This window comes from Nanorana parkeri, unplaced genomic scaffold (genome assembly GCF_000935625.1).
Source record: "Nanorana parkeri isolate BGI_ZX_2015 unplaced genomic scaffold, ASM93562v1 scaffold1443, whole genome shotgun sequence".
NCBI classification, from domain to species: Eukaryota; Metazoa; Chordata; class Amphibia; order Anura; family Dicroglossidae; genus Nanorana; species Nanorana parkeri.
The window spans coordinates 62,840-85,979 of record NW_017307711.1 but is presented as its reverse complement, the minus strand read 5'-3'; the positions used below and the strand labels follow the sequence as shown (position 1 = coordinate 85,979).

Below are 23,140 nucleotides of genomic sequence, written 5' to 3'. Positions count from 1 at the left end.
TTGTGGAATTTAATACGGAGCATTTTTGCTCTCATTTTTCCCCAAAAAGCTCTCAGAAGTGCAAAGTTAGACAATTTGTGAATAATGGCAGATTGTTTTCATTGACAAATGGATCTTAATGGATAAGTTTAAAAAGTTCACTTATTTCTAACAAGGAAGATGTTCAAACAAGTTTTTTTTTGCTGCATACAAATATTTTGATGTTGAAAACACTGAAATGTTACATTGTATTTAGAAGTCATCAACTGTATATTTCTTCTTTTGTTCTTTTCATACTTGAAATACAATTTGTAATTCTTAAATTGTTACAAAGTTTTTAAACTACAGTGTTTAGCAATCAGCAACATGTGTACCATAGCAGTCTGTTGTATTTCTATCAGTCTGGCATCTGGGTGTTTATTAGTTATCGGTAATTAATGATTCTCGTTATTATATTTAAGTAGCCTTTAATCCCACGCATCAACAATCGCTGAGTAATGAGATTCTTTAGTCTAAATTTAGGTCACTTATGCAGAAGCTTTGTCTAGTAATTGAGCGAAGGTCAGAGCTGGGAGGCTCTTTAATTGAGTTATTTTTCATTATCATATTTTAATGACTTTGCACCACTGGGTTAGGGAAAAACTCGTTCATTTCCCCATTTAAGGTTTTTGTTTGACAACATGAAATTGTTATCTTCTGGCCATTAATCATCATTGAATGGGTGAGAGGGTCTTGTCACCCCTCGTTCTTTATCACACACACACACACACACCCACATGCCCCTCCTCTTTTAGACTGGATAGCAGCAATCTCAGTAAACAGAATTTAATTGTAAAGCTGGCCATACACTTAAAGATGCACATACAAATATATAGACAATTAAGAATTTAATCTAACCATTTTCTACTTATGCCAGTCTTCCATACTATGCAAAGAGCAATGTAAATTCATGTGATAATTATATTCTCAGGCAGGTAGAACTGGATACTCCATCAACTTATTTGTTGTTTGATTTGATAACAGTCAGTTAAGAAAGTTGTTAACTGACAAAAAATGTAAAATTATTAGTAAATTAGGTCTAAAATTACCTTTCTAATAACTGACCCACACATGACCACACTTAGGCTTAAAGCTACACAGCAAGCAATATTGAAGGCCACAGACTGGCTGATATGTTTAATGTGTTGATCCTCTACTAGTATTAAATATCTAAAAGTTACTTTTAGGACATTGGAAATTTGTAGTATTAGTAAAATAAGGCTTACAAAATTCTTAAATATTAAGAATAAGGTACAAAAAGAAATCTGTCCCTTGTAGTCTTGACTTGTATGCCACCCATTCAATGTTTCGCTCCTAATTTACTTCCATTTGCATGTGGGATGGGGCATGTTCAGCAACAGGTTTGTTCCTTTTTAAGTGACTAGCTTTATTTTATCAATATATAACTAAAATTGGTTGCTTATGTTTAAGACGCAGTGAGTAAAAGATAAAATTGAGAACATCTATCAGAGTGGGAATTACTTTTCTAATTGTCCATCTTATTTCTTTGTTTTATGGTTTTTGCCCAACATTACACTAAATTACAAGTACTCATGTGTACTCATACAGTGCTCATCTTCATTACATATATTTTGACCATCCTTTTATTGGGATGTTGCTAACCAAAGTAATATATTATTAATAGTTCAATCTGCCCAGGTTTGGTTTGCCAAGAATTCAGTGAATCGTGTTTCAAATTCAGAGAACCTAACCTTAGTAGCACATCTCATTGAAGTCTGTGGTGCCAAATCTAATAGGCAAACTACTGTCAAAAAGGTATGAGAAGCTGGGTACTGCCATGGAAACATGTACCAATGCAAAAAAAATAAAAAATAATACCATAAGGGGAGAGGCTTGTTCTTTTGCGGTTTCAAGGACAATATTGAAAGTACACAAATTATTAAAAAAACATGCTTGAGGGGTGCCTTAAATCAGTGGTTCTCAACCTGTGTAACCTCAGGACCCACATTTGTCCTTGGTCATTAGGTCGCAACCCAAGTCGCACATTCTCACACACATACACACTCCCAAAAAATTATAAATTGTTTTCTATTTTGTTAAGATTCACCTTATGAGAACTGGAGTGTATCCTTAGCTTGAGGTCCAGGATGGGCTACTGTGCTGTGACGGACCTCCATCCATATGTGCATTGCTTGTACTTTTCCTTTGCGTGTCCTGTAGAGGTGCCAGGAGCAAGAATGTGATGTCAGTCCAGGCACCTCTACAGGGCATGTGAGGAAGCTGTAAGCAATGCACGTATGGAGGGAGCTCGCTCGTGGCCATACCCCCAGCCCACCCTACCTCAAGCTGACACTCATATTTTGAATGGCTGCTTAGCATGAGAACTGACGGTGCTGCGCTAGGGGGAAGTTGAGGTGTCTCACCAAGAAAAGTGGAAGGCATGTGGCTGAACATGGGGTCATGACCCTCTTTTTGGTCACAACCCTCCAGTTGAGAACCAAGGCCTTAAATCAGTATTTGGTGTTATGTAACAGTGCAATTTCCACAGACAATTTCAGGGACAGTGTACACTGGCAGTGCATCTTTGTCTGTGAAATTGTTTTTTTCTTTTACATACAGCAGCAGTACTTGAATCTTATTCATTTCAATTTGAAAGAAGCCCTTTTTTCAGGTAGTGTTAGCACCAACATATTTTCACCTAACAGTAATAGTCCATCTTTGACCAGCACAAAGAAATTGACAAGTAATTATCTGTGACTTTCCGTGTTCTGATACAAGTCCTGCCACTGGCCAATTTCTTTCAAGCTCTACTTACGAATCAAAAGACCAAAGATGATACAGCAGTGTAAAATTAGCCAGCAGGAGGACATTTTTATTGAGGCAGAATTGTCTGAAATGAGAAAAAGGGTATCCTAACTGGTGTATGTCTAAATTTTATTTTTATATATGGGGGTGCAGTGAATGATAGAATGTAAGGTGGTTTAGATGGACACTGTTCTTGCCCTTTTTTTTTTTCCAAGTGAATACTCCAATTTGAACAAACAAAGGCCCTATCAACATTAATTAAAAACAAAAACCTACCAAAAATGGAAACCCCAGAATGCCACAATTGAAACTAAAGCCCACTTCGTATTAAAGGGAAGCCTTGCAGCAACAAGAAAAGCAGTTTAACTTAAAATAAAGGCCCTAAAAAGAAAAAAAAAACAATATACCCCAAAACAAATGAAAAACCCAAAACACTGCCCCCTGAAAAAAAGCCTATTTATTTTAAAGAAAACACTTGTAGAAAGAAAAAAAAAAAAAAAAAACTTGCTACGGGTGGGACAGCAGCTAACATTGACTGGTGACCTCAAAATCAACCACACACACTCCCAGTGAACTGGATTATAAATAATAGAAAATTGTATATGTTTATATATGTACTACAAAATGTTTTTTCACATGAAAGCACTATTTTACCTTTTTGCCCGTTAAAGGCTTACTATTATACATATAAGTTGTTTTTTTTCCACTTGCTTTCATCATTTTGTGTGCAATGCTAGGCATACCTATTGCAATGTATCATTCTTAAAGACAAATAAAATAGTGACCACAATATAAAGAAAATAATAATGCCTTATTCAGCTTTACTTAGCAACTTTTAATAACAAAGCATCTGAACATCTCTCCGTGGAGATCAGTTATGACCATGCAATCTTTTGTCTTTCTTTTAGAAATAAAAAAGAGCATAAATGTAGACAAACTTTTGTTATTGCTTCCACTTTTACTATTATGTTTGCATACAACTGAAAGATTTTAAGGTTTACTTAGGGGATTATTCACAAGGCTGCCGTAGGCAGCTGAGTGATCAACCGACCCGAAGTAAAGGCTTGTACGGCTTCAGACTTGTACGGCTGATTTCAGCCGTATATCAGCTGAAATCAGCCGTACATCGGGTGGCTTGGGTCAGCCAAACATGCTCAGCAGTGAAGAAGGAGTGCGACTCAGCCGATCCAACATCTGGATCGACTGAGCCGAACCTCCAGCAGGCTACCCGCTGCTATTCGGCCTATTCTCATAGATGCCGAACAGCAATGAGTGAATAGTGAGGCTCGGCTATTCTGCTCGGTACCTCTAGTAGTACCGAGCAGAATAGAAAAAGTCAAAAAAGTTTTTAAAAAATAGAAAACAATTGGGCGGAGCTAGCAGTGACAGCTAGCTCCACCCAACTGTTTTCTATTGGCCGGGACCAGATGTCATTAGAATGAGAGCCTGTCGAAGCCAGCGGGGATATGAAAGCCGACTCTGCTAAGTTCTCTGATGTGACTGTGCAACTATGTAAAAGCGCTGCGTAAATTGTCTGCGCTATATAAATACCTGTAATAAATAAATAAATAAATAAATAATGACAGAACCAGCAGATGCTATTCTGTCATTAAGATGAGAGCTTAGCAGAGTCGGCTTTCATATCACTGCTGGCTCTCTTAACCTCTTGTCGTAATGATACATGGGTATCTCTATTTACCAGGTAACCAGGGATGCCCATCTGTCATTACACACTGAGAACCCGTCGGAGCCGTTGTGATTTTACAGCGGCTCCGCCAGGTTCTCAGTGTACTGAGGAGCCGCAGTGTAATGACAGAAGGTGTCCCTGGTAACCAGGGACGCCTTCTGTCATTACACACAGAACCCGGCGGAGCCGCTGTAATTTTACAGCGGCTCTGTCGGGTTCTCGGTGTAATGATAGAACTGCATCCCTGGTTGCCTGGTAACCAGGGACGCTGATCTCTCTGCAAGTGGCCGGAGCCAGCCATGAGATGGCGGCAAATATCAGCCCGATATTTCATAACTTATATTATTCAGTAATGATGTAATATTGGATTTATTATGAACCAGTTTTATTGCTTTTCTTACAATATAATGAGGTTATTGTTGTAGTTAATAGACATGTAATACAGTAAAAAATGGTTTCGTTTTATGTGAATTAGTTTTTTTTGTGTGTCAGATTTCTGCATTCGAGTCCGAAAGCCAATTCAGTTCGGGGTTCGGGACTTTCCGAAATTTCATTTAATTTCGGAAGAGTTATAACAAATTAAAGTTCTTTGTAGAAATACTCAATATTGGCTGTTGTTTGTGTATAGTGTATTTAACTTTTAAAGTGACATTAAACGTTTTTTTTTTTAATTAATTTTTTGACAGTCCACAGGAACATTAAATAATTGTTTTTACTTCTTCAAATTGTTTAAAATTCTCATTATCTAGTGATCCCCACCACTAGCCCCCCTGAAACCTCCTCAGCAGCTCACAGCTTCAGCTAGCCAGCTGCTATGGAGCCTCCCGACTTAGTTTAGTTTTTAATGCAATTCACGAAAATGTGTCTGAATTTGCATTCCACTCAAAACAAAATTTACATGTCTATTGGTTATGGTCAATCATAGAACAAAGCTCAAACGTATTTGTCTTTATGCTTTAAGCTTCTAGGTTTACCATTAAAGGAGAACTATGGGGTCAGGGCTTTTCTCCATAGTTCTCCTAAGGATTACGGGAGGACACAGACTAGAGTCCTCCAGTCACCCTAAGCTGAGTATACCGCGAGCTACAGCTCGCGGTATACTGAAACGCTGCAGCTGGGTTGGATCCCGACATTACTGTAGAGATCCACCCAGCTGCGGGATTGACAGCTGGCTCTGCCTATCTAGAAGAGCCAGCTGTGCCTGCCCCCTCCCCCTCCGTTCCGCCAGTCAGCGCTGAAGGATCGGGAGGGGGGGGAATCCCTGCAGGGAGCCGTGAGTGACAGTCACGGCTCTCTGCGGGGATAGATCGAGAAGTGAGCGAGCGAAGCTATGTGTTCGCTCACTTCCCAATCTATTGAGCCGACCTGTGACAGTTTCATTGTCACAGGTCAGCTAGAACTATGAGGCTGAGTGATTTTCACTCGCCTCATATTTCTCCTTTAAATGTAAAAGGATGATTCTCAGATGAGGGAAATATGGATGGTATGTAGACCTAAAAGGACAATTTGAATTTACTCTAATATCCCAATATTTAGGTGGACCCTACTTTGCCTTTCCTAATTCTGTAAGTGGGTAACTTGCATTTAAAAGCATATACAACATTTACTATAATAATTGCTCAGTGTGATGAAAAGTGCGTTTCTTCTAAGCATATATTCTACTCAAACAAGAAACCTGCTGAGATACAAAATAAACTTTTCAGTGTGCAAATGCTGTACAAATGTTCTATAGTAGGAAAAAGACACCTATCTGCCTAGATGAGCATCTAAACTTATAATTTGATGCAGAAGGATATAACTCTGGCATCTACAGTGTCCTTGAAAGTGGTATGGAGAATAGGTAAAAAATAGATAGCTTGTTACACGCAACATATTTGGTAGACCTGTGCCTACGGCTGCCATTGCCTAAAGCAGGAGGGTATTTATGGTGAATAGTGCCTATGACAAACACTGAAATTGCTCCTTTTCCAAACATCTGACACCCCAGTTCTGGCACACCCACACACAGACATACACACCAGAGCTGCTGGGCCTGTAAGGTTGGTGCAGAATAAAGAACAGCACAGTGTACAAAATGAGGCAGTGCAGAATATAACACGAGGTGTATAGATGGAACAGTGTGGACTAGGGAATTTACAGCATTGCATATGAAATGAGGCATTGTGGAATAGGCAAGGTACAGCATGACATATAGTCAGAGGCGGCTCTCTAATTAGGCGAGTTAGGCGGCCGCCTTAGGCCTCGCATGCATAAGGGCATCGCCAGTGGCGTAATGCAGACCCCCCCACAACCAGGGTCCAGGAAGCCCCCCCCCACAACCAGGGTCCAGGAAGCCCCCACTGACCACCAGGCTAAGGTAAGGTGACACATTTCTTTAAAATAAAATCCGGGGACATTTAAAATGTCCCCGGAAACATAAAATATAACCGAAGGGGTCCTGGGGCCGAAGCTAGCCGAAGGATCGGCCAAAGCTACGGCCAGATCCTTCGGCAGCTTCGTGAATAGACCCTTAAGTGTTTAACGGTCCCTAGGTACAATACACAGCCCCGTGTCAGCAATCAAAGAAAAACTTTGCGACTATGTCTTTTTCCGCAGGTATTTAGGCTCCATTCACATATAGAGTTTGCGTTTCCGGTTTTTCTGTGCAGAAGACCGCGCGGGACGAAAACGCTAAAATGTTTAATGCGCACCGATTCCCACTCGTTTGCAGCTATTATATAGCCGTGAATGCGCAGAATCTGCCGTATTATCACACTATTTTGGGGGCCGCGCAGTCCCTGCAATAGCCTGAACAATGTGCATTAAAGTGCATTGTTTTTTCTGTTTCAATGCGGGCGGACAGTCGCTCCAGTGCGAATGGACCGTAAATCTACTTACTATCCCGTTCATAGGATCCTACTCAGCATTGTAGTGATCTCAAGCAGCAAGTTAATGTCTATTCATTATGTAGCCTTGAATGCGTTACAGTGCACCCAGTGTGTTACTGAGCCCTGAGTCCGATGCGTTACTAACGTCAGAGTCCAGTGCGTTACTAGTGCGTTACTAACGTCAGAGTCCAGTACGTTACTAAGCCCTGAGTCAGTGCGTTACTAACGTCAGAGTCAAGTGCGTTACTAACATCAGAGTCCAGTGCGTTACTAACATCAGAGTCCACTGCGTTACTAAGTCCAGAGTCCAGTGCGTTACTAAGTCCAGAATCCACTGCTTTACTAACATCAGAGTCCACTGCATTACTAAGTCTAGAATCCACTGCGTTACTAAGTCCAGAGTCCAGTGGGTTACTAAGCACAGAGTCCAGTTCATATACTGTTCTGCATTGCTGTATAATGTATTGTTGGGATTTGTAGTCCCACTACAACCAGTGCCATTCTGCATTAGAGTGTAAGCTCCTCTGGAGCAGAGACTGATGTGACTGGCTCAGTGTTCTCTGTACAGCGCTACGATATATGTCAGAGCTATATATATGTGTAATAATAGTGTGTGACTGTGGGGGGACATTAGAGTGTAAGATCCTCTGATGCAGAGACCGCCGGGTGGGTTGGGGGGCCAGTTTGTTCCTTCGGTCCATCACTGTTTCTGCTGTTGGTAATAAGTGCAGTACAGCACTTGGTGCAGTCCTGGCTCCCCCTACCCTGTAACTTGGTACCTTCCTATACATGCAGGAAGGGGATTTTTAGGAGGCGGAGCTTGGCCTGTAGCGGGCTTTACCAAAGAGCGATCAGGGAGTGGAGCAGAGTCACTTGAGTGGTAAGGTAAGTGTTTTAGCAGTCCGACGATGGGGCTGGGGAGGGGGAGCCCGCAGTCCTGTACTGAGATACAGACATGAAGTAACATGGACGGGAGGCAGAGTTAATGTACTATAAGTGTGGTGATGTCATTGCATTCCTCTAAAAGTACAAGTACCCCGATTGTAGACGAGACTTGTAATACCTCCTTCCTATGGATGGATGATGCAGTATGTTGGTGGAGCACACACAGTCATGCAACTTTAAAAAAAAGAAACAGCCTGTAGGGAGAAGAACCCTGCAATTCAGGTAAGTGGGGGGGTTGCAATCTGACCATGTTTCATGTTATACCCTAAATATGGGTGTAATATGAAACATGGTCAGAAAGGTGAACTTAACGTGTGATCTCCTACTAGCGAGGAAATGCCTCCAGGTTTTGGGGTAGACTAAGCAATGTGGTCAGGGCTGGCGCTAGCATATGGCTACACAGCCGTCGTGAGGCTTTACCGGCTGGCACATCCTCATTCTTTAGTTTGTAATTGACAGGTTCCTTGAGCCGGCTGTCAATCACAAGTCTGGCCCGCCCACCTCCATGACGTGCACTGAAGAGGCCCTGAAGATCCTGCCTCTGAAGGAGCCCGAGCTCCTGCCTCGAGGATCCCTTACTTGCCAGCCCGCCGGACAGAAGCGATGTGGACTGTGTTTAATACAGAACAGGTTGGTGTAAACGTTTATCTGCTTCATCTGTGCAAAAACATTTTTTCTGTATTACACCACTAGGACTTATCATGTAAGGGTTAGTTCACACCAGCCCCAGTGCGTTCTGGTCGATTTGATGCCGGAACGCCCTGGATCGCATCCTGGCCGTCTCCCTGCATTCTGGGGCAGGAGGGGGCATGACGATGCATTTAAGTCAATAGCACCGCAGCCACCTTCCCCGGCCACAGTGCGATCGCCTACACCGTAACCCGTGACACATCAATGCCTGCGTTCCGATCTGGTGCAGTCAGAAAAAATCGTGCATGGAGCATTTTTTCCAACCACGCCGGACCGGAACACAGGCATTGATGTGCCACACATTCCGGTGTGGGCAAGGCTTTGCCGGCTGGCATGCAACTCCATTCTTTACTGCTTGTAATTGACAGCTTCCTCAAGCAAGCTGTCAATTACATGCCTGGCCCACCCAACTCGAGTGACATGTCTGAACAGCATAAGTGCGCTGAGTCTCAACTTGTCCTCAACTTGGTCTGCACAAACTTCTGCCACGAGGATCTCTTATTTGACAGCCCACTGGCATTAGCAGGAGGTTACCTGGCTGACCTGCCCGACAGAAGGATTTACTGTTCTCTTCCATAATGGCCAACACGCAGCACACAGTGAACAGAGCTGGAGGATTGTTTCCCTAGTACCTCTAGTATTAATGTCTGTATCATATGCCCTACAGACTGCTGCTCACCCACCTAACTTTAGCTCTCATAGCTTCACACACACAGACCCCTCACAAATGTACATCTTGGTCCGCTTTGGTCTGCTTTGATTTTATTCCTGTCCTAGTATAGAGGACAGGAATAAAATCAATGCTATTTGTGGATCAAGATACTGCTGTGCATTTGTAGGGGCTTGCATGTGTGCAGCTATGAGGGCAAATCTCGGGTGGGTGCTGGTCTGCTGTGCATTGGTTCTGGTCTGAGGTCTGCAGTGCACAGCTACTGGTCTGAGGTCTACCGTGGAATGGTTCTAGTCTGAGGTATACTATGCAATGGTTCTGGTCTGAGGTCTTCAGTTAATTGGTACTGGTCAGAGGTCTGCTGTGCAATGGGTCTACAGTGTTTTGGTGCTGGTCAGAGTACTGCTGTGCAATGGGTCTGCAGTGTTTTGGTGCTGGTCTGAGGTCTGCTGTGCATTGGTGCTGCTCAGAGGTCTGCCATGCAAAAAGTGCATTGGTTCTGGTCTGAGGTCAGCTAAAAGTAACATCCTACAGGCCAGACATAGCACAACTGACCCATGAAATGCGGACACATGGATCACACTACAACTGTAAGATCAGTTTACTTTTCAGCACGTATAAATATGAATGTGTTTTGTGTTTGCACCAGTTATTCAGTTTTTTTCACCTATAGATGTGCTGCTAATGGCAAGGTAAACACATTATAATAATTAGTGACTTTATCCTCTCTCCTTGCTCTCTCCCCTGGCTGTCTCTCCTCTCTCTCTCCCCTGGCTGCCTCTCCTCTCTCTCTCCCCTGGCTGCCTCTCCTCTCTCTCTCCCCTGGCTGCCTCTCCTCTCTCTCTCCCCTGGCTGCCTCTCCTCTCTCTCTCCCCTGGCTGCCTCTCCTCTCTCTCTCCCCTGGCTGCCTCTCCTCTCTCTCTCCCCTGGCTGCCTCTCCTCTCTCTCTCCCCTGGCTGCCTCTCCTCTCTCTCTCCCCTGGCTGTCTCTCCTCACTCTCTCCTGGCTGTCTCTCCTCTCTGTGTCCCCTGGCTGTCTATCCTCTCTGTGTCCCCTGGCTGTCTCTCCTCTCTCTCTCCCCTGGCTGACTCTCCTCACTCTCTCCTGGCTGTCTCTCCTCTCTGTGTCCACTGGCTGTCTCTCCTCGCTCTCTCCTCTATCTCCTCTGGCTCTCTTTTCTGGCTGTCTCTCCTCGCTCTCTCCTCTGGCTCTGTTTCCTGGCTGTCTTTCTTTTTTCTTTCTGCTGGCTGTCCCTCCTCTCTCTCTCTTCTCCAACAAAAATATTGCCATGCAGCGCTAAGGGAAACCCAGTGTTTGGGTTTCCCTTAACCACTTGAAGTCCAGGGAAGTCCCATTTTTCAGTATTCAGCGCTGGGGTACTTTGACTGACATTTATTCCGTCATGCAACGCTGTACTGACATTAATTTTATACCCTTTTTTTGGGACAGATAGAGCTTTCTTTTGGTGGTATTTAATCACCACTGCGGTTTTTATTTTTTACTATATTAAGGAAAATTTACAGAATAAAAAAAAAAAAACAGTTTTCCCTATGTTAAATTCTAAAACATTTATTATTACCCAATTTTTTGGTAAAATATAAAGGACGGGGTCACGTCGGGTAAAAAGACACCAAACATGTCAAGCCTTAAAATTGCGCACGTGTGCGAAACCTAAAAAAACTACATTACCCAAAATTGTCCATAGGCGACGCTTTAAAAGCTTTTAACGCTCATCAGTTTAGTGTCATCAGTGACAAAATTGCGCCATACAACCGATCGGCGGCTATAGAGCCGCTGATCGGTTGTATGTGAAACAGCCGTTAACGGCTGTAAAAACGAGCGCGCCTTTCCTGCCCGTGCGCGCGCGCTATGGTGTGCGCGCGAGCAGGAAAAAAATGCCGTCTGGAGACGGCAACCCGCTGATGCGAGTCCGCCCTCCATCCGCCCTCCAGCATGGCATATAGAATGAGGCCGTGTGGAATAGGGAACATGCAGCATGGCTTATGGAGTGTACTAGAAGATATTTTTGTACGTTAATAAAATTAAATTCCAGCTCCATTGAGAAAATGCGGACCTTCAGTGACAGCTTTGCCAACTGGTCCCCTGGTCACAGCACCAAGGATGAGGAGAGGCATGTGCCTCTTTAGCTATGTTGAGCTCCATTCAAACCCCCATTATCATAATATTAGATGATATCATCAGTTAGAGCCCGGCAAAGGAAGTGAGTAGTGTAACTTTCCCTGCGCTGTCTGTCAGTGGGAAATGAAAATAAAGGTTTACAGATTGCCTCCCCGGATGCGGAAATGACTGTTCATTTAGATTTTATTATGGAATATTAATAAAAAGCAGGAAGAAACTGCAAGAGTTGGGATCGTGCTAAAACCAGATGCTCATTAGGCAAAATAGTATCTTACACATGTAATAAATAATCAACAGAAATAGGACCTATTTCTCATCATTGCTCCTAATCAGTATGCTGTGCTGTCTTAATTGAAAAAAGCTCAATTGCACTGGATTTTTTTTTTCAAAAAGGAGCTTTCCTTCCTGTACCTCGCTTGTCAGTCTTATACAGTAGTATAGAGAGGAAAGAGATACCCTATGGCCCCCAATCACTGGCAATAATCTTAAAACAGGGTAGACTGAGACACATGGAAAGTTTCTTGGACAACGTACCGAGAGATATAGCGCTCGCCGGGGTGGGGGGGCTTACCGCGGTGCTGCGGTAGTGAGAGGTGGTTTAAGTTCAGGAGTGCTGAGCAGCAGTGAAGGAGAAACTGCTACGGGAGTCTCCCTGGCTTGAAAAAGAAGTCTATGACTTCGAAACGCGTAGCCTCATATTGCACATACCAGTATTCACCCGACTCGTGCCCGTGTGTTCCGCCAGCTCCAGGCACGAACAGAGTGTCCCACACCTGCCCGTAGAAATTTCTCCTTCACTGCTGCTCAGCACTCCTGAACTTAGACCACCTCTCACTACCGCAGCAGCACGACATTACAAGTCGCCTCCTCCTTGACACACACAGTGTGTCATCACCGGCTCCCTCCGCGCTCATTTCACAGACGGCCTCTGCCGACCACAGCACTACCAGCATCCGCCAGCCTTTTACAGAGTTCCAGTGATCGACTTTCAAGAACTTGCAGCATCGCGGCATACCGAAGCGCTCGCCCCTGTTTGGTTTTCTTCCCCCCCCCTCCTGTGGAAACACAGTGTGTCTCACCGACCCGTCATTGCCGGTCGAAGCACCGTCACCGCTACGGCCCGCCCCCTCCCTTGTCAGCAAGCACAGTACATCTCCCGGTCACAGGGGAACCCTTGGCGTCACCAGGAAACGCCTCGGACAGGTCCACCAAGGGCATACCCGCCCAAAATCACTTGTCAGCAACTGAGGAATTCATCGCCTCTGCCTCCTCACCACCCGCAACCAACAGGACAACGACAGACGGACTTCCCTCCTAGCAACAGATCGCAAACCAGGAATCCTTGAAAAATCAGAAGCTACTAACTCCACCCCTCACCGATGACCTCACAACACTTCTTACCTAATGGTAAGTTTCTACAATTGTATTGATCTGATTTACACAATATCCTCATTTCTGTATCATACATTTATGTCTTCTGGGATGAATCGGATCAACTATTGAACATATCACTCGGACCCTGGAACTAAAACTGGTCCTTATTCTAGCCTTCCTTTTCATCTAACCCCCACCTCCCCCCCTCCTTTGCTTGGTTTGTAGCGCTTCTTTCCTCTTGTTTTTGTTAGACTGAGACACAGAATATTAACATCCTTTCCATTTTCTGAAAATAAAATTAAAAATAATAAGTTATACAGTATTTACAGAGTCTGCTGTGAGAACCTATATATCTTTTTTTTTTTCTTATACTATACTGAAGTAAACATTTTTTGCCAAAACTTTGTGTTGCCTTGCTGTTCTTAATTAAGTTTCAATAACCAATTAAGGAGCCCTGCTAAACTGTATGAGATCTTTCTATCAGAGCAACCACTGTCTCACAATATATGGAATTCAGGGAGTAAGGAACACCCCTGTAATATAATCTATATAGGCTACTAATTGCCCAATTCATCTTACTTAAGAGATGTGAGACGAGGTGAAAGAATTATAATCACTTGGGAAAAGTCATCTTCAATTATTTGTGACTTGGACCACAGACAAAAAGTACACTTCAAAATAAATGCAATATTCTTAAATTACACAACTGAACTAAGAAGTGTCAAAATGCACGCAAGAACATAAATCTATATTTAAAGGTAAAAGACAATTAAGTCTAGGACTTACAGCTAACATATATTTCTGAGTTATTCATATCACACATGTTCTGTCTATTTAATATAAATTGTCAATTTAAAAGGTAAAGCTTCATATACCAAATTTATAAAGAAATATGTATAAGATTGCAAAATAATAAAGATAGCTACAAACCTCAGGCAAAATGTGTTTATCTGTGTTTTATTGTTTGTTTCAATATATCACACTTTGCAATCTAACTTTTTTAAACATATTTTAGAGTGAGTGAATTGCTGACAAATGTCGACAAACTAACTGGTATATAAAAAAATGTGTATTCATCATCTGTTCTTTGATCATTTTAAATAAGTGTTTAAGAAATATGTTTTATATTAATGTTTTAAAGTAACTTCTACACTGTGATCATTTTCCCTCAAAAATATATTCTTATGATCGTAAAAAGCATTTTTTTGTTTGCATTATCTGACTTTTTCAAAATTCAATCATGAATTTACAGTTTCATTATCATAGGATCTTGTGTGATATAAAAAAGCATTTTTGGATGATCAATCAAGTGACAAGAATGGTATATAAAACTTAGGCCTTTAGCTGGTAAAATAGGAAATATAGCAGGACTGGTAGTCAGACAGCAGAGATAATGCTAAACATGTGCTGGGAGTTGCTACTCTCTCTTTCCTTTTTTTTTTCCAGTGCAAGGAAATGGATGTTCTTTGATGCAATCTGGTACCTTAGAGACGCGGACAAATTAGTGTAGAACATTATCACTAGTTAATTATGAATGACCGATTAATCAAGCTAATCTAATATTCCACATTATGTTGATGTTATTAAAGTGCACAGTGAAAGTGACAGATAGCCTTCATTTGCTCTCAGTAGCCAAATGTGCTCTTTGAACTGATATCAGGATTTTTTCTGAGATGGGGGTGCAGAAGATTTTGTGAATATCTAGAGCAAGGGTATAAAATTGTATTGGAAACCACAGATTTCTACCTTACTTTGTATAATAATTTATTGTACAAAATACTTTTGCCACAATCTAATATCTACTGGAAATTTAAACCAGTGAAGCTGAAAGTTCATACAATACATTTTTACAGTATATAGTTTTTTTATTTAAAATATGTGCCTTTATATTTGTTTGTACATCAAATTCCAAATTTCTGCCAGGATATAAAGCCACTAAGTGCAGCACATGCTGTGATATTCATTAAAAAAAAAGCATGAGCATATGCCTGATAACTGGATCTGGAAGTTAACTTCTAGGCCACACAACAGTATTAATTTAGTAGTTGAAAGATTTTCATCATAGTTTTTATCAGATGCATGTTTTTAGTGATGAAAACTAAATAGAAACTAAGGTAATAGGACTTAAACTGTGACAAAAATACATTGCAATTTTTGTCCATGAACAAAAACGCAACAAAAATGGAAGGGACTTTTGCATTTACCTATTTGGACTTCAGGTTCCCTCAGAGCTCCATCAAAGCCCCCTGACTCTATCAGTAGCTGCATTGGCTGAGACGCAGGCTCCATTGGTCTCCCTGCCGCCTGGATCAACGCCTTGCAAACCCGGCGAATACTCCTCCATCGGTTACTAAAGATGTTCTATATCACAATGGCTAAATCTGTGTCAGTATTGCAAGTTCAAACCTTAATACCATAAGTAATAACAGGTTAATAGAGGTTTACTCCAGGAATATATAATGAGTTTGGAAATTCTATAAAATTGCTTAAATAATGCATTACACTTTAAATAAACCCATTAGATTTTAGTCGAAGAAATCTACTTTCTGACACGGCTCTGTGTCAGAATAAAGAAAAAGAAAAATCAGTGTTTCTCTCCTTGGCGGCCGGGAGCGGGAGACTCTCCCGGGAGCGCCTGGGAGAGTTTTTTTAATTATTTTTTTCAGCAGAACCGCCGGCCAATTGAAAACTATTGCGCGGAGCTAGCTGTCATTGCTTGCTGATTTCAGCCGATCTATGGCTGAAATCAGCCGTACCAGCCTGAAGTGAATAGCCAAACGGCGTTCGGCTCACTTCACTTCAGGTCGGTCTTTCACTCGGCTGCCTACGGCAGCTTAGTGAATGGACCCCTTAGTAAACAAAACTACACTAAAACAACTCAGAAGACTAAGGGGTCTATTCACTAAGCTGCCGAAGGATCTAGCCGTAGCTTCGGCTGATCCTTTGGCTAGCTTCGGCCCCAGGACCCCTTCGGTTCTACTATTCACTATAGCCCATACAGCTCCCGAAGTCGGCCGAGTGGCAGCCTGCTACTTACTGCTGGTCGGAGCCAGCCGTCATCTCACGGCTGGCTGCGGCCACTTGCACAGACAGATCAGCGTCCCTGGTTACCAAGTAACCAGGGACACTGATCTCCAGACAGCCCAACTCTCCTGGGCGCTCTGGGAGTCTCCCGCTATTAGATAGCGGCTCCCGGCCGCCCGGTACAGAAACACTTTCTCCCAGAAAGGTTTACTCTGCTCGATCGAGGAGAGTAAACCTTTCCCTGCTCTGTTTTTTTTTTTCTTCTGACATCAAGCCGTTGGCTGCCATCAGTAATTAAAAAAAAAATCACCATAGGAATGCATAGCTAGATTCCTATTGGCTATTTCAATTTGCAATAGCCAATAGCAAACTAGCTATTGCACCCGACCACTGCTGCTGTTAATCAGCAGAGGGGACCTGAAGTTCTCCATCAGGTCCCCGGCTATTCACTCACTGCTGCTTGGCATCTATCAGAATAGGCCAAACAGCAGCGAGTAGCCTGCCGGAGGTTCGGCTTAGTTCGGCTTAGAGTCGAACTCCTTCTGCACTTCGGGTCAGCCGAACATGTTAGGCCGACTCGAAGCCAGCCGAAGCCACCCGATGCACGTCTGATTTCAGCCGATATACGGCTGGAATCAGCTGTACCTAGCTGAAGTGAATAGCCGAACAGCGTTCGGTTAGGGTCGGTTAGTCACTCTGCTGACTATGGCAGCTTAGTGAATAGACCCCTAAGACTAAAACTAAAATGAAATTTGCCATCAAAATAAACACTGCCACACAAGTTTTCATAGCTGCAGGCTTACAGTAGATTCCTGTGTGCTACTTCAGGAAGGTGATATTGAACTCAAAATCCCCTATAAATATTGCATGTCTTACATTGTTAGAAAATTTGCTATTGGCTTCCACATGGAGAAAAAAAATTGTCAGATTAAGTTTCTCCCAAAAAGCGCAGCCCACAGTTTTGGGATAATGACCTCATTCGCCATTAGCTGGGGCTAGATAGCAGCTCTAGCACATAAAGCATAGCCACATTTATGGCTACAGTTAATGTTGCTTACTGTTTAGGTGTTATCACAATTGATGATTTGGTAAAGCATTGGGGCCATGTTATGTTTTTATTTATACAGGATTCAGTGAGGCTAAGCAGACCAAATGAGCCTTTGCCAATTCACAATTACTCTCATACACAATAGCAGCTGCCCGTCTGTCAGGGACAATATATTTACACTTGTCTTCTCCACTAAACTGAAGCATTTTTTAATAAATTATCTGTGGATTTTGCACATTACAGGCTTCAAATAGGATTTTTTTTTAATCTTATCATGTGCAAAATCCACATTATAAGCTAAAAAAAATCCCATCTGTGGAGCTTGAAATATTATTCTGGCCAATATGATTACATTTGTGTGGAAGAAACCATGTAAAATAATAGCAATTACTCATGGTGCTCTAGTTGAAAACCAAAAAAACATTTGTAAAAATTATTTGATTTATGTTTTTTCTATCACTCTTCATCCAAAAACAATAAAATAAATAATTCTAGCCTTGAGTAAACAATATATTTCTTATTTAGTAGGTTTCCTACTAAAAAGAAGAGTTGCTTCTTAGAAGAGCTAGAGGATAAAATGTTAGCCCCAGCAAATCCCAAATCAAGCCCCAGCAAATCTCAAAGTGGTCATTTAAAGTACTGAATTGTCCCATGAACCCATTTGGATGTTTGACAGACAGGTTTGCTGGGCTTAAAAACAACATCTTTAGTGTATCGATGTCTAAGTATTTCTATATAGATTTGGTCCACTGATATCTTGTTTAATGTTTGATTTGATAATGCTCTCTTTGTAAAACACTATAGTAATATCAAAATAACTGACAGAACTTGAATTAGCATTATTCTATGTTTGATTCAATAGAGGAGAAGTCAATTAAACTAACATACTGAACATATATTTATTACTATAACTTAACTTAATAAACTTCACAGCTTGTATAATTTAGGTCTGTTGACCTACTAAGCCCTAATAGTGTGAGAAATACCAAGCTAGTTACTAAAGGTGCACACTAAAGTAAAAGAATGAGCATTCTGGATCAGGTTACATCAGAATGTCTGCGGACTTCCCCCAATACACCCTTCTTGAGATTGCTTGGGGAAACAATTGATTGGCATGGATTGATTTCCCCAGTCAATTGTTTTTTTCAGCAGAGCTTTTTATCCCCCCTCCATAGGCACAAATATACAAGTTCATCCAGTCTCGCATGTTTGAACAACAATCATACAATCGTTTGGCAGCCGAATCGTTCATGCAAGTCTGTCCGCCAGTCTGTAGATACTTTAATGTTTAGTTTTGTCTGTGTGGAAGCCCAACCTAAACTGTACTGTCAGTGGATCATTGATCCCAGAGCTTGTAGCATTTTTAGCATTTGTTTTCATTATTGTTTTTTCATTGCAAAAAGAAATAGTCAGCATATTGAAAGTGCTCATAAAACATTTATGTAAGTGCCCCTTAGGTCTAAACTACATGGGTGATTTCAATCGCATGCTTCTGAGTAAGTCAACTACTTAAAGCAATCACCTCATTTTTAACACAATAGATATCATCCATGTAGTTTAGTCATGTTTATGCACACAACCATTAGTAAAGCACATATCATGTTTACAGCTGGATATTACTGCCCACTGAAATTAGCTCAATACAACAAGATGATACTGTTCACCTATACAACTGTTATTTGCACTTTCTTTATATGTCAGGGAAACTGCTATTAGCTCATTAACTTTCTAACTGAAACTGTGGCAGGGAACCTGCACCTCAGTATAAGCTGCCTCAGCATGGAACAACCCCTTTGCCAGTTGAGTGGATAAATTCGACCCCGGGCAGATCACTCCAACCAGCTAGGAGCCCAATTCAGGCAAACAGATCCACTCATTGCATTTCACTAAACACACAAAGGAACACATTTTTGCCAAGTGTATCAGTGTCTGAATGTTAGAATGTAATAATAAACTCACTTTGGGTGCTGCCAATTTCAGTAATTATGTGCAGTTTCCAGACACAGTGTAGTCACAAGGCCAGGCCCCATGCAGAGTCTAAGGGGTTTATTCGCAAAGCTGCCGAGGGCAGCCGAGTGACTGACCGATCTGAAGTGAAGTGAGCCAAACACTGTTCGGCTATTCACTTCAGGCTGGTACGGCTAATTTCAGCCGTACATCGGCTGAAATCAGCCGTACATCGGGATACGTGGGATTCAGGCATTCGGCTCGGCTGTTCTGCTCGGTCCCTCAGAGGTACCAAGCAGAACAGAAAAAGAGTCAACAAAAATCCGAAGGGGTCTTGGGGCCGAAGCTACGGCCAGATCCTTCGGCAGCTTCGTGAATAGACCCCTAAGTAGCTGATAAGCTGTTGCTTGCATCTACTTTACAAACAAAAATTATTTCTACAGAGTTTCATCAAATGTGATCTTTCCTAAAAAGGGACATAATAAAATATTTTTCAAAGCTTTTTTTTTTAGCTAATTTCACTTTAAAGCAGCAGAGCATGTAAACGTTCTCATTTACATCCATTTACCACCATTCCCACAGTAGGACTGTTTTTTTATTACACAATTACAAATTTGAAACATTAAAAAAAATGCATCCAACATTAACATTTAGGAAGTATTGCATATAGATCTAATTAATGTTATCAGCCCTGTTCAGCTATTCCCATTAGTCATAAGATCTATGCTCTAGAATAGGCAATTGCACTCACAGGGATTTTTGAACGTATATACTCTCATCGGGAAGAGGCACACAAGGAGGCTGATTTACTAAAGGAGTTGAGAACCTTCACTCAATACATTGTATGCAAGACCTTTAGTAAATCAGCCTCAACACATGTGCATGCATATTGTGCTTGCCTTTACTGAAACTGAGTAAACTACCTTGCATTTCCCATGATTAACAAAAACTTTTTAAAAATATGCCCACATTTTGGTGAGGTTCACTCAGTTTTAAGGTATACATTGGTATATATATTTTTACTTTATTTAGATAAAATAAGTGATGTACAAGCTAGGCAATATGATAAAGTATAGCTTTACAGGCAGTGGCATTGTAGTCTAAATACAAAATGAAGTGTTGCAATGTAACCATTGTATTGAAATATGCATATTATTGCATGGCGCGTGAATAATCAACACCATTTCAGATTAAACAACAAATGTTCAGTTGTTTTGGGGGGTTTTATATACATTTCCTGGATAGCCACCCACAACACTTTAATAAGTTACAGCAAAAAAGCTTGGATATCTAATTCTAATATTTCTCTTTAAATATAACCGAAAATTAATATTTCTATAATTTATTATAAATACAATCAGTGCTTATCTAGCATTCAGCAAATGAGCCAAGAGCCTCATACTAAAATAAAATATATAATAATAATAATATAGATACTGTAACCCTTTATCGAACATACACATCATTGTGGCCGTGGTTTTGTTTACCTACCTGTACTCTGGCTTCAGTGAGATTAATTTTCATGGCAAGCTCCTCTCTGGTGAACACATCAGGATAGTGAGTTTGAGCAAACACAGCTTCTAATGCTTCCAGCTGGAGAAAAACAAGCAGCTATCAGCAGGGTGAACTTTTCATTGCTAATTATGAACACATTTCAAAGCTAAACAATGCAGGTGTTATTGGTAAGAGCTCATGAGGTGTTTTTTAACAAGGTGCAGATATATTATCGATTTTTTTTCTTAACCATTCAAGTTGATATATATTCTTGCTGTTTTGTTACTTTTGGACAACATTATATAAGCGCATGATAGATGTTTGCCTTAAGAAAATGATAGAAAGCATCCAAGTCAGACGTACAGAAGATGATTTATTAAAAGAGTCATTTTTACCCTGGTGAGTGTTCATTACAAATAAAGGTTCAAGGGAAATCTTTATTTTTTTTTAATTCCCCTGACCCTGGATTGGTATTTGAAGTGAACACTAGCCAGAAAGAATACTATTTCTACAATAAATTGTACTATGCTGTATAATTATAAATAATATTTTCAGGAAGGACCTAGATTGAATAGGAAATGTATCACTAGAAAACTAGCATTAACATAAATACGATTTTAAGGATAATTTTGATTTGCTTGATATAAGTTAACAAACTTTGTTATTCATAGACTGAGCTGGTTTAAGTGGGGATGCAAAAAAATATTGCCTTTGTTATGATTTGGTGTTTGGAACAAACACGGATCTGTAGATCTGGCAAAAATAATGATCCCTTTAGCAATTCATCAACATAACCAGAATACGTTATAAAGCTATGAGGTCATACATTTATCTCCGAAAGCATCTCTTATTGGACATTTTGTAATATACATATGGTTTTAAAAGGAAATACCTATCCCATGTTACATAGTTGGGGATGCCAAGAAAATAAGCCTTGGGCCAAACAGTATTAGGCACAAGGCTTATTTGAATTGTCATTTGTATGTCAATTAAAGACATTCTCCACCCAATACAGATAGAAAACTGGGTTCCTAAATATTTTAGGGTTTTCAGTTGCAATATACAGCCACCAGTATTTCAACACCTGCCTACCTGCTAAAGCCATTATAATGCCATGTGATAGTGCCCCACTCCCCAACTGAGGGAAATTGCTTATATTGGAAAATACACAAAAGTAAGAATGCAGCTGCAAATGAGTGTTTGCTGCATAGGTTTTGTGAAAGATAGTGGAAGATTCAGCAAAAAAAAGAGTTTTCAGAGTAAGCAAACCTCAAATATTCTTTTTGCGTGGAGATGACCTTTAACGTTTAGAAGAGAACACATAACACTATGGGGGTGATTTACTAACCTAAACACACGCACGCACCAGGTGCGTGTGTTTTCACACAGCAAAACATATTTATCAACCAAAAAGTCTCTAAAAGCATATTTCCACTAATGCCATGTATAGAAAAATCATGCACATGATGCTGCTTCACAGTTTAGACAAAAATGGTTAGCTCATGCAATTACATTCCTGCATTCATCAACGCAAGCAACACAACATAGAGCTAATTTACACAACATCACCTTGCAATTCATGCACAACACACCTGCTGGGTGTGTACACACTACAAAGGTGTTTAGATTCCACCCATAGATCATGCTGGGAGGGAACACACTACAGAGGTGTACACTTGTTCATGGCATGTTTATAAGGTTAGTAAATCAACCCCTATATATTATACAAAAAAATTGTAGCTAGTAAATGTTTCAAATATTGTAGATAATTGAAATAACTAGTTGTAGACACATTTTTACATATTTTCTAAACATGAAAGTCGTAGGTAGATTGCGATAGATATATAGATAGATAGATAGATAGATAGATAGATAGATAGATAGATAGATAGATAGAGTTGACAATTTGAGATTGCAAACAATTTTCTCTTATTGTAAAGCAAGGTTTGTTTTTAACCACCCCTGGTTGGTTCATGTATGAAATTAGAATTTTAAAAACTGACATATCTCTTTTCAAACTTCCTACAAACCTTTTATGTAACTATTTACAGTACAGCCTTGTAATATGTTAATAATAGTTTGATGCTTTACAAGAGAATGTGAAATCTGTCATAGGTGAAATAAGATCACAGCAATGTAGAATATGCATCTATATCACAGTACAACTGTATTTTAATGCTCTGACTACAAAATATTCAGCAATGAAAAATAAGTTGTGTTGGCTATCACCTTCAAATGGTCTGCTCAACACTGCACTGTGCCAAGACTGCAAACATTAAAGTGTTAGGAATAATATTACTTTTACACCAATGTTGATGCGGTCTCTGTCAGACACTGCATTTCTCTACAAGCATTTGTCTACATGTGATAGATTCTCTTTAAATTCTGTAGTATAAATGAGCATAGAATGTCATTAATGTGCATAGTCTGTCTCTCTCCCCTCTCTCTCAGATAATATATATATATATATA

The 23,140-nt window shown here is 40.8% G+C and overlaps 1 protein-coding gene across 1 annotated transcript in view; it reads right to left on the bottom strand.

Moving 5' to 3' along the window:
* DRGX (dorsal root ganglia homeobox) overlaps positions 1-23,140 on the bottom strand; it is a 79,045-nt gene that overhangs the window by 51,962 nt on the left and 3,943 nt on the right. The window contains exon 3 of the mRNA XM_018570018.1: positions 20,667-20,768. Within this exon, the coding sequence (XP_018425520.1) occupies positions 20,667-20,768 (102 nt within the window). The remainder of the gene's footprint in view (positions 1-20,666; positions 20,769-23,140) is intronic.